General features: G+C 55.8%; 1 protein-coding gene across 1 annotated transcript in view; it reads right to left on the minus strand.

Annotated features, from left to right (window-relative positions):
* Nucleotides 1-12,437, minus strand: part of ZBTB46 (zinc finger and BTB domain containing 46) — a gene marked incomplete at its 3' end in the record, with an annotated part of 35,747 nt that extends 23,310 nt beyond the window's left edge. The window contains exon 1 of the mRNA XM_079719343.1: nucleotides 11,483-12,437. Coding sequence (XP_079575469.1) covers nucleotides 11,483-12,419 — 937 coding nt within the window. The 5' untranslated portion in view covers nucleotides 12,420-12,437. The remainder of the gene's footprint in view (nucleotides 1-11,482) is intronic.
* Between the last annotated feature and the right edge of the window lie 334 nt (nucleotides 12,438-12,771).

Below are 12,771 nucleotides of genomic sequence, written 5' to 3' on the forward strand. Positions count from 1 at the left end.
TCCTTAGCCGCCTTGATGGTACACGAGAAAACTCGGACCCAGCCTGCTTCATGGTGCACCTTCGTTTCGGAGGAAATTACTCAAAGCTGCAGAACCAGAGGGCACGGAGTCAAGAACCACCATCAGACGATCCACCAGACTCACCCAAAATGCCTCAGACAGCTTTCACAGAACAGTTCAATCATTGCAAGAGACTGGACTTCTGACTGTGGTCCTTGGACAGGAGTCAGGATCAGAACCGAAGAGCCAGGGCCCCAGGCACCTTGGGGACACATGGCCACTGACCGATGTTTGCAGACACTCCCGAACTGGAAGGGCACATTTGTCCACGCAAGGTGCATAGGAACTGGGTTTTGGGGTGTGGGAAGGGCCCACCTCCGCAGAGCCCCTCAGGTGTCAAGCGCCCTGGGGGCACTGGGGCCCCGGGGAACAGGCTGAGAGATCACAGGGGCCCTGACCAGGGGCATCACGTCCCACAGGGCAGCACACCCTGGGTGCCCCCACCTGGATGGGTCTAACCTCTCCCCAAGGATACAAGGCACCAAGGACACCGCTGAGGTGCAGCATCAGGCTACTGCTGACCGAAGCTCCAGAAGGATGCTTTCTTTTTTTCAAACTATAAGCCTTTTCATATTTTTCTGCCAATTCCTAAATGTTATATCAGCACTGACTTTGCATTTCTAGCCACTAAGTGTAGGGATTAAATCAAATTGAAATGAAGGCTTTGCCTCTGTCTGCACAGGCTCCTGTAAGACTTAAGCGGTTCTCAGTTCCGGGGCTGCAAAGGCCAGGATCTGGGTCCAGCAGGGCCCTGTTCCTGGTGGAGGCTGCTTCCTGGCTTGCAGACGGCCACCTCCCCGCTGTCCTCACCTCGGTGGGTGAGCAGACGGAGGGCGCAGGCTCTGAGGCGACGCAGATGCCGAGGGCCTCCGTTTATCCTGATGACTTCCTCACCGGCCCCATCTCCAAATACAGCCACACCAGGGTTAGGGATTCAACATATGAATTTAGGGGACACAAACATTCAGCCCATAACAGACTGAAAACTAAAAAACACCAGATTTCAAAACCAAAATTTTAATGAAATTATATTAACAGTTTAAGTTCAAAAGCGTGTAAAAGAAATCAAGATTAGCTGAAAGATTCCAACCACACGTGAAAAGCTAAAAGTTGGGTTTCGAAGAAGGGTGTCTGGGGTCTGTTGACTGAGAAATGCCGTGAAACGAGGGGCGGGAGGGACCGGCGAGCCCGAGCCACAGACACACTTCACGGGCCGACACTCTAAAGATGCTCATGGGGGAGCGGTGAGGGGCCACGAGATGTAGGGTGACAGTGAAGGAAATGAAAGCCGCCAACGGAAAAATTCCCACATGAACATTTATGACTCAGGAAAGGTACCACCGTCCAGGGAACCAAGACCAGACACGCCTGTGCAGCTGTCAGGCTACCTGCGGTCACTCAGTGACCTAACCTAGAGCCCTCGCGGGTCCAGTGAAGAGCCAGCTGCACAGCCCCGAGCAGCTCGTGATAGGACACGCAGACATGCTCTCAGCACCTGAGTGCACCCTCCATCTCCCAAGCCTTGCGGTCTGTCTGCTGAGCACCCAGGTCGAAATTCAAGCCCCCAGTTCTGGAAACAGCACTTGGGACGTCTCCCAGTATAGGGATGATACCAGTCAAACGGAGCTTGGAAGGAACTGGTCATTCTGAAGATGAGAGTCCTGAAGGAGACCAGAAGGGCTAAGGGGACTTGACTCTCCGACATCATCTTGATGGGCCGGGCACACGCACAGCACAGCCTAGGGCACCCCATGCTGGCCCGGGTGGGCTCCTGCGCTCATGCTGGCATCACTTTGGAGGTGCAGGGAGACCCAGTTTCCCCAGAATTTCTTGTTCAAATGAGAAAGCGGAGGAAAGTGCCCAGAAGGGAGAGGGTGTAAGGCCAACCCTGGGCCCTCCCAGGTCCTGAGCCTCCTGCCGGGCAGACAGGCTGGGAGCCTGGTGAGGGGTAGGGGGCAGGGGTGGTGCCTGAGGGCACCGGCCAGGCGCCAGGAGAGAGAGCAGGTCCTTCCCGGGCCCTTGCAGACCACAGCTTGACTTCAAAAGGATGGATTAAGACGCTGAGGTCAAAAACGAAATTCTACAAACAGAACAGGGAGTTGAAAGCAACAGTTAACATTGCAACAAATCCTTTCATAGATAAAGAGTTTGATGTTACGTAAAGCCACAAAATAGGCTCTTACTAGATTAGTGTTATCAAAAAACTAAAACCATTCCAAATACTCCGGGGGTGGGGGGTTGGGACCAATACAGCTGTCCTACCCGTTAGCAGCAGCAACGGCTTTTCTTTAGCAACTTGACATTCACGGGTTAAACTCAGACTTCATTTTGTGCTGCTTTCAGGTGGATCTCAGCTGGAGCCGGGAGAGCTGGGAAGCCAGGCTCGGACCTGAGCTTCAGGAACGGCCTCCAGCCTGAGCCATCAGCCACCATGTGTGACAGGACTGTCCCCAAGTCCCCTCCAGGCAGGGACATCTCCTGAGCGAGGACCCCAGGGGCTCCTTCCTTCAGCTGCTAGAGCTCATCCACCAAGCGACAACCCTGAAAACGTCTCATCTAACATTTTATCTCTGAACAGTGACGAACGTAGACTCAGTGACTTAGAAAAAACCTTAAATAGTGAGGTTAAAAAACTGACAGGGGGCTTCCCTGGTGGTGCACTGGTTAAGAATCTGCCTCCCAATGCCTGGGACACGGGTTTGAGCCCTGGTCCGGGAAGATCCCACATGCAGCGGAGCAACTAAGCCTGTGCGCCGCAGCTACTGAGCCTGTGCTCTAGAGCCCGCGAGCCACAACTACTGAGTCCACGTGCCACAGCTGCTGAAGCCGCACACCTAGAGCCCGTGCTCTGCAACAAGAGACGCCACCGCAATGAGAAGCCCGCACACCACAACGAAGAGTAGCCCCCGCTCGCCACAACTAGACAAAAGCCCGCGCACAGCAACAAAGACCCAACGCAGCCAAAAATAATAAAATTAAAAAAAATAAAAGTGCAGACCCTTTGAGCCAGCAATTCAACTATTAAAAAAACAAACAAACAACTGACAAACCAGGGGCCAGATGAGGTGCGACGGGCTGGGCTGTTAGCTGTGGGGCGGTGGACCCCTTCCAGGTCACCTGGTGATGCCACAGGGGGCTTCCTCGGACAGAAGAGACCACGGCGGCACTGCTAGCAGCTGGACGGGGAGACCGGCCACCAAGACAAGGGACAGAGTGTGTGTAGCCATTTCCCACACGCGTGTGATGGCAGGAAATGTCCCCCCACCGACCGCCCAGGGCAGGGGAAAAGGTGCTCAGGGCTTCTTCCCCAGGCTGACCTCTTTTTAATAAACAAGGCAACCAGGATGAAAATATCAACATCTAACTGTAAAGGGCCAAGTGCTAAATGTAAAGATTGATTCTAGAGCAGAAAGGGGTTTGGGGGGGCGGGTCCTTCTTCCTGTAAGTGATACATTGTAACATTTTAAAAATTTCACTCACTTACAACCTTTGGCTGAAAAGCAGAAAACAGATTATAATTAAAATAAGCAGAATTTCTAAACAATTAAACTAGAAGATGCTGTGTGAGCTGCAAAGTGGGGAATAAACAGATGACGGAGCAGAGGTGGGAGCAAGTCCGGGGCCGGGGGTGAAGGGACAGGGGCCGCCCTCACCACGAGGGCCTGGTCAAAAGCAGACACTCGGTCTCTAAGATTTCCCCAAATCTCCACTCTTCACGATTCTCAAAGATGCTCCCAAGCTGCCTTTGAGAGGCTTCCTGCAGATGTCCCAGCCCAGCCTGTGGCCTCTCATCCAGGGAACAGGCACCCCGCGAACACAGATGTGTAAACAGCAACACAGCGGAACCTTCTGGATGAGTGGAAACTGCGGGGCCGAGGCTGTCTCCCCGGGGGACTCCACCCTCCCGAGTTACAGCTCAGACCAGACCTTAGTCCTAACTTCCGCTAGATCTCACAAACAAGGCCAAAAAAAGTTCAAAAAACTGTAATTATGCACTTTGTCCAAAATCTACCTTCTTACTTCATGTGTCTAAGGTGTATCATTTCTTAAGTGCTTCTTTATCCAAGTTAAAATCAAGTTACCTCATTTTCTTTAACTACCAAAATGTTTTCACTTCATAGAAGAAATTCTCTTTAATTAAAAAAATATATACAGTTAGTAAGGTAGTTCCATGGGCAGGTGGTATCAGAACAGCTGGACACCACATGCAGAAGGTGACCGTGAAGGCGGACCCCTTGCCTGCCACATGCAAAGACCAGCATGCATCCCAGGCCTGTAGTCACACCCAATCCTCCAGGGGAACCACGGGAGAAATCTTTGTGACCTTAGGCAAAGGTCCCTTGGATTAGACCCAAATAGCATGAACCACAGAAGAAAAAAGTTCACATACTGGCCTTCATCAAAATTTAAAATGTGTACACTCTTCAAAAGATACTGTTACAGGAAAAAATGAGCCAAAGGCTGAGAGAGAATGTTTTCAGAGCACACACCTGACGAAGGACTTGCCACCAGGACACTCGGAGGATGCTCTACTCAGCAGAAGACGCTTCCCCAGGAAGAGGGGTCAATGGCTACTAGGAAACAATGCTCGTCGTCAGAGTGGGACCCCGGGCAGCACAGGGTGCTGGACGGCCCAGCCCTCAAACCCGCCACCATGCACAGCCCTGAGCACAGACCGCTCAAAGGAAGACAGGGGAGGCTGGTGAACCCCTGAGAAGACAGTCAGAAAACCATAAGGAACCTAGGGTCAGGACAGGAATAAAGACGCAGATGTAGAGACTGGACTTGAGGACACGGGAGGGGGAAGGGTAAGCTGGGATGAAGTGAGAGAGTGGTATGGACGTATATACACTACCAAACGTAAAATAGATATCTAGTGGGAAGCAGCTGCATAGCACAGGGAGCTCAGCTGGGTGCTTTGTGACCACCTAGAGGGGTGGGATAGGGAGGGTGGGAGGGAGATGCAAGAGGGAGGGGATATGGGGATATATGTACACATATAGCTGATTCACTTTGTTATAAAGCAGAAACTAAAAACATGGTAAAGCAATTATACTCCAATAAAGATGTTAAAAAAAAAAGAAAGAAAACCATAAGGAGATGTCCCCACACCCTCCAGAACGGCTAAGATTTAAAAACGAACCAATCCACGGGATGCTGACACGAGCGTACATCACACACACCTGGTTTCTTGCACACACACTACCCGATGGCCCAGCAGCCCAGTCCTGGGAGGAATGCAGACAAATCACACAAATACTTGTCCTGGGACGTTCAGAGCAGCTTGATCATAATTGCCAGAAATCACCCAAATAACCCAAACGTCCATCAGCAGGTGTGTTACAGCAGAGAACGGAATAACGTTGGCAGTGAAAGGATGATTTGTGGACGCACATGGCGGCCTGAGCAAACCCTGAGAGCGTGTTGGAAGTCACAGCCAGGGACAGATCAGAAGTTCCCGAGGCTGTGGAGGGAAGCAGCCCGGGGTCCCCTGCTGGTGACTGTGCAGGGCCAGGTTGGTTTCCTGGCTGTGATGCTGACACATCAGCATTGGGGGAAGCTGCCTAACAGGTGCACGGGCTCTCTCTGCATTATTTCTTACAAGTGACTGTAAATCTGCATCATCTCAAAATGGACACAAGTGGACCGCACAGCACACCCTGTGTGACACCCTCCCTGGCAACCCCCAGGCTGGCAGGAGGAAGGGTGGGGTGGCCGGGGTCCAGAGGCTGAGGGGATGTCTTGAGGGACGTCTGTCATCCAAAGGCACACGTATGGTGTGGGGAACGCGGGCTCTGGTGAGAGGCTGGCTGGAGTGCTGGGATGAGGTGCTGGTGTCGGCTCTCTGAAATTCAGAGAACGAGGTGGGTTTGGATGATCGGATGCATAAACATGTAAACACAGCAAGACGTTAGCAGGTGGAGAATCTCAGCACAGGCAGGCTCACTTTCGTTTTTTCAACTTTTCTGCAAGTGTGAGTATTTCCCCCAATAAAATGGCAGGGAGAGAGACAATAAATTATTCAAACCGTACACTTAAAATCTGTGCAGTTTATTTTTTTTTATAAATTTATTTATTTTATTTTAGGCTGCATTGGGTCTTTGTTGCTGTGCACAGGCTTTTCTCTAGTTGAGGCGAGCGGGGGCTACTCCTCGTCGCGGTGTGCGGGTTTCTCATTGCGGTGGCTTCTCTTGTTGCGGAGCACGGGCTCTAGGCGCTCAGGCTTCAGTAGTTGTGGCATGCGAGCTCTAGAGCGTAGGCTCAGGAGTTGTGACGCACGGGCTTAGCTGCTCCGTGGCATGTGGGATCTTCCCGGACCAGGCCTCGAACCCGTGTCCCCTGCACTGGCAGGCGGATTCTTAACCACTGTGCCACCAGGGAAGCCCTGTGCAGTTTATTGAATGTATATCATACTTAAAACAATAGGAAAGGGAATGGCAGTTTTCACCAAAACACCTCGCTATTATCTGTGTTCCCATGATGGTCCCCAGGTGTCTGGGTCCTAATCTCCGTGAACATGTCACCTCATGTGGCAAAAGGGACTTTGCAAGTGTGACGGGAGATCACCCTGCCGGCCCAGGGGTCCCTGTCCACACAAGGGTCCATCTCAGAGGAAGAGGGAGGCATGAGGGCCAGAGCCAGCGAAGGGGATGCGGCACCAGAGCTGAGGGCCGAGTGACACAGGGCCACGGACCAAGGAATGTGGCGCCTCTGGAAGCTGGAAAAGGCCGGGATTCTCCCCTGAGCCCCCAGAAGGATCCAGCCCTACGAACCGGCGACATCTGGGCGAGAGATAATACAGCTGGGCCGCTTCAAGCCACTAAGTCTGCGGTGATTTGTCACAGCAGCAGGAAACAGACACACCCCTAGAAACACCTCTAGGTCTACACCAAAAACACACATGCCACCAGCACCAGAAGGCATGCACTGAGGGTCCTAGCAGCCAGGTCCATCAAGGTCAGGACAGAGCCCACAGCTGGGGAAGGGGCGGGCACCCCCGTGGGCTCCATCAACAGCAGACTGATCGGGAGAAACCAGCACACAGAGGCCGAGTCAGGACACACTGCCTGGGGAGGTGGTCCCCAGGACAGGTGTCGGGGTGTCTCGGGGGTGGGTCATGCCCCCCTTGATGGCTGAATATCTGGGATTTGACTTAGAAGAGTCAAATGTGTATGTTCTGCTTCCATCTTTTAAAAGTTTGATAAAAGCAGTAGCATAAAAGTTTTCAAATGAACAGTTAAAAATTACACTCACAACTCCTTTTAAAATCTCCATTTAAATGTAAGCTCCCAAGCTGTGCTTTTAAGTGTATGTATATAAATACATGTATAGGGCTTCCCTGGTGGCGCAGTGGTTGAGAGTCCGCCTGCCGATGCAGGGGACGTGGGTTCGTGCCCTGGTCCAGGAAGATCCCACATGCCGCGGAGCAGCTGGGCCCGTGAGCCATGGCCGCTGAGCCTGCGCGTCCGGAGCCTGTGCTCCGCAACGGGTGGGGGGGCCACAGCGGTGAGAGGCCCGTGTACCGCAAAAAAAAAATACACGTATATACAGCAAATACAAAATGTACGAGCATCTCCCTGGGCACTTCAACACAACCAGAGCCTCCTTGTCCCTGGGAGGTGGGTGCCTGTGGGGCTTCGGTCCCCACCCCGGTCGGCACCCTGGGGGCGTCACTGTCACAGTGTCCAAACATCAGAAGAAAACACACACTTGGTTGAAGAGGACAAAACCCCTCAAATTCAAATCAAAACAGGACCCAGCGAGGTGGCGGCACGTCTGGGAACCTGCCTGGAAGCAGCAAAGGCAGGTGACCCCCGTGTCAGGCCAGCAGGGGGCGCCCGCGAGACCAGGAAGAGCTGAAACGCACCCTGGAGCAAATGAGCCGTGGAAAAGCTGCCAGCCGGCTCTGCCAGCACCAGGGCCCCAGCCAACCCCCACCCCTGTCGCGAGTGGAGCCTTGGGGGTCCCGAGAGCGACCGCGGGCCGCGCCCACCTGTCGCCTCCCAGGGGCCCCGCCTTGTCCTGACCCACCCAGACCCAGACCCTCCAGCTCCTCCACAGGGTGGGGTCGGGGGGTGGCCCTGGGTGACCAGCCTCGGCTCCCACATCTAGATGATGCGAGGCCTCAGGGGCTCTGTCTTCAGGAACTGAATTTTCTAGAAAGTCCAGGAACTCCCATTTCATCAGAAAAGAAGCTCTGCTGGCCACTCATCAAAGCCACAGTGATGAGGATCTCCAGTCCGGGTGGTAACTCGGAAGTGCGGCCTCAGGCCAGGACTGGGCGGCCAGGGGGGCACAGGCCAAGGGTCCCAGTCAGCGCCGAGCCCCGCCCTCGCCCAGGCCCCGTCCCCAGCGAGCCCGCTCTCCTGGGCCAGCACGAGGGCCCCTCCCCACCTCCCTTCTCAGCAGCAGGTACGTTCCCAACGTACCTCCCCGTGAAGACCACTGCTGAGGTGTCAGGGCAGCAGCTGCCCCCTGACCACGGCCCCAAGGTCGACCAGAGGAGTTCCAGGCAATTCCGCTCATTTCTGAAAGGAAAACATCTGGGGGTACAGCCAAGGGAGGGGCTACCGGCCTGGCTTCAGCCCCAGCATCGAGCTGCGAGGGAAGAGACCCTCCGACCTGGGCCGGGGAGGGCTGGGCCCTGGCCCCAGCAGGACGGCAGCTGTGAGCTTAGAGCATCCACCAGAGTCTCCGGGGGCCACCTGCACGCCCTGAACCCGCTCTGTGGTCCCCACGTCCTCTTCAAAATCCCAGGACGCCAGGGCCCACCCTTACCGAGGTTCAGGGATAAACAGTTCCTCCTTCATGAGACCCACACGCTTTATTCTAGCTCAGAACTTTATTTCTGCAGATCCTTTTCGGGACACGTGTGGGATGTCGGGATGGGGCACCTGGGCTCTCCTGGCACCAGCTTCTGAACAAGTACAACCCACCGCATCGGAGGCTCACGGTCTTGGGAGCACAGACAAGGGGCCGAGGCCGGAGCCGGCAGCTACCACGGGCCCGGCCTGTGTCCATTGCACCTGCACGTTTAAACGCCGTTTCCCACAGCTGTAACCCGGAGGTACATTTCAATGGATGTTTTCTTGGAAGCTATTGGGTTAGAGAGCACTTGGCTGCCTGCTTGGAAGAATCACTTTTAAACGCGAACAGGCCCCAGAGTCCCTGATGCCGAGGCGGGGACACACAGGGGACAGGGCGGCGGTCCTGCTGCAGGGCTGGGCATCAGAGCATCTTCGTCAAGCGCCCTGAATGATCGGCAGGAACTGCCTGACACATTCCTTTGGAAAAGGGCCTTTTCTCCTATAAACAGGATGAGAAGAAAACAATACTCTCCTCTAAGATGTAATAAATCTTTAATGAAAGCAAACTCTCCTCCACTGGGGATCACAATTTATGCTTCCAAATCCCAGCCCAGGGCCAGGGCAGAGGAATAAATGGCCACCGTGACGGGCAGAGCCGTCCCACGCAAGCCCACACCTCGGGTCCTTGTCTTAGCAACTCAGGGGAAATCTCGCAGTTGCCTTGGTAACCCAAGGGATTTCAGACATTAGCAAGAGTACACCAGCAGAAATCACTTGTTGGATTCTAAAAACACCTTCTGCTCGACAACTGCATTTAAAACATCAAACCCACAGGCTTAAGGAGCGTCCTTGTCCTTAACATGCTGATGGGCTCTCCGATCTAGAGCCTCCAGCCCCTCGGCCCGCCGGACGACTCGTGATGCGGCAGGTGTAGGACAGGACGGGAAGGCTCTGCGGCCCTGACCCACCCAGAAGGTTCCTTAGGTCAGTCCCTGTGGACGCTGCTCTCCAGGCTTTCGTCAGAGCTAAAGGGACGTTTAGGCGTCACGGAGAGAGCAGACACAGACAACCACCGTGCCGACCGCTGGCAGGGAGACAGGTGGGCTTTCTATCATCTCAGAAACTTAACCTTCTTCTGACAGTTCAGTTACACTCAACGGTTCTGCGGGGGGCTTCCCATCAGGGACACTGGCAACGTCATGACCAGGGGTGGGCGGCTCCTGGCATCCAGTGGGCGGAGGCCAGGGCACTGCCGATGTCCTACAGCGCGAAGGACGCCACCTCACACAGAATCATCCTGCCGAGGGGGCGACACTGGTGGAACCGCCTTGGACTGAACCTGCAGGAGGCTGGCCCAGCGCTCGGGGCTGGGGATGCACAGGGGCAGTGAGAATGAGAACCAGTAAGAAAGGCTACAGCGTCTCCTGGGGGTGATGAGGAAGTTCTGGAGATGGATAGTGGCGATGTATTTAATGCCAATACACTTAAAAATGGTTAAAGGGGTGAAGTGCATGATACGTAGGTTTTACCACAATAATCACGCTGTTGTATCAAGAGCCCCAGGGTTGCCCTCCCAACCCCAGCACAGGCCTAGCATTGGTGACACCTTTCAGGGCTTGTGCCCACGGTCCACTGCCTTCTGTCCACCTCTGAGCCCCCACTGATTTCTACCCTCCTTCCTGGAGGGGCCTCCCCAACGCGGTCACTTGCCGAGAAGCCTCCATCCTGCTCTGGACCAACCCCTGTCCCACCAACGCCCCTCCTCACTCCAGACGCAGCCCTCGAGGTCCCATCTGCCACTCGGGGAAGCTCGGTGCAGCCGTGACTATCACGTGCTCAGTGCCAGCAAGAGCACCTGGCATCTAGTAAACATTTCATTTGTTTACTATCCTGGGAGACAGATAAAACCATCCTCCAGAGGGTGAGGGCCAGCGTCAACAAAGCTAAGCTAAGAGCCCTCACGGCTGACGGACTCGGGGTCCAGAAGGGGCTCCCCACCTGTGCGGTAACGCCCAGCGGCTGCTCTGTGGGCGAACCACAGAACCCGCACTTGTTGGCAACGAGGAAACACCCCTCACTGGGAGGGGGGCTTGTGGCCACGGCCCTCACGTGCCCAGGACGAAACACACACACGTGGTGTTTCTTCCACGTTGACAACAATGGCCACGGCCGGCGCCCACACATGTGGCCTGTCCTTCCCTTCCACCCGAGTCACGTCACTTCGTGCACTTCTTCATCTTTTTAACACTGTCATGTCTAAATCTTTAAAAATTAAGTTACGCCACCCAGTGCCTACGAGAGGCTCCACCACACCCCACGCTGGGGATCCTTCCGGGTGTCACCCCACCTTTCCAGCTCCAGAAAATCCCCAGCCCAGCAGCCTCCGTGTGTCGGCGGCCCTGGCATGCCCGCCGGGACGCGTCGGCCACCTTCCCCGCGCTCACACCGATCTACTACGAAAGGGGGTGACCCGCGGAAAGCCACCAGCGTGAGCCTGGAAAGGTGCCCCTGCATGGACAAAACGAGCAGCCCCAGGGCCACTGACCAACAGTGCCTTTGGGCTGCCCGTGACCCCAGGGCGCCTGAGCCCGGCCTGTACCAAACCAAAGGCTTACTTGAGTCTCGGCTGCTGAAGGGCCACCCGGACGTCGGGAGGAAAGATGGCAGCGGGGAGCCGGCCCGGCTGTCGTCCTCCACGTGCTGTGTGATGTGCCGGACCGTGTCTTTGTTTTTCCGATTCTTCCTCCGGCCCGTGGGCTGCCAGCCGTCCCCTGCCACCTGCTCCGAGAAGGAGTTCTGAGCGGCCCCATCCCCGGCGGACGGCGGCTCGCTGCCCCCGTAGTGGGCCGGCGAGAGCTGCTCCTCCTTGACGTGCAGGGGCCCGTAGGCCGCGTCGCCAGGCCACAGCGGCTGGGAGGACAGGTCGGCGGGGCCGTCGGCCTTGGGCTCCTGGTCCTCCTTCCCGCAGCTGCTCCCGCCCTCGTGGCAGCTGGCGATGGCCGAGTCCCCAGAAGAGTTGGCGGGGCTCGTGCGGCGGGCCAGCCACGGGGAGATGCTCCTCCCGGCCATCACGGCGGAGATGAGGGCGTCCGCGCCGCTGCTGGGGGGGGCGCCCACCTCGAACTCCGAGAGCTCGTCTGAGGCGTCCGGCTTGATGCTGATGTCCAGCGCGGCCTTGATGAAGTCATGGCAGGCCTGCACAATGTCCGTCATCTGCAGGAAGCTGGCCGCTGACATCACCTCGATGACGTTCCTGCTGGTGAGGGCCAGGTGGGCGGAGTACATGAAGTCGATGATGGCCTTGAAGCCCTGGGCCGTGACGATGTCCAGGTGCGTGACCGTGGCCTGGTCGGACGCCTTCTGCACCTGGCAGTAGAGCGTCTTAAAGTAGCGGCTGCTGCCGAGCAGGACGTTCTTGTGCGCCTTGAAGACCTTGCCCTCGACCACCACGCACACGTCGCACAGGACGCCGTGCTGCCTCTGCTCGTTGAGCTCGTGGAGCAGATGCCGGTAGTGGGACGCGATTTCCATATCTTCCCGCCGGTTGTTCATCTGGGATCCCAGGGTGGTCTCTTCTATGGACTCTGTGGGGCAAGAACGGAAGGGTTACCCGCACGGTCGACACACACCCCGGGGGAGTTAGGAGGGTGCACGGAGGGCGGCCACCGGGCACAGGGCACTCGACGGTGGGCACCTGAACCAGCATCCGGTTTGAGGCTCACCTGTCGTCGGGCACATGGCGCTCTGAACAGAATCCTACACGCTGCAGCCAACCCTCCGAGCAAACAAATATTCCAGAAAGGAGAACACCCATCCACAGTCGAAGCGACTTTCTCACCCAAACAGAAAATCAGAACATCTAGTCCAAGTAACCCAGGGGCACCTTCATCCCTCACCCTTGAAG

Source organism: Hyperoodon ampullatus, assembly GCF_949752795.1.
Source record: "Hyperoodon ampullatus genome assembly, chromosome: 14".
Taxonomy (NCBI): domain Eukaryota; kingdom Metazoa; phylum Chordata; class Mammalia; order Artiodactyla; family Ziphiidae; genus Hyperoodon; species Hyperoodon ampullatus.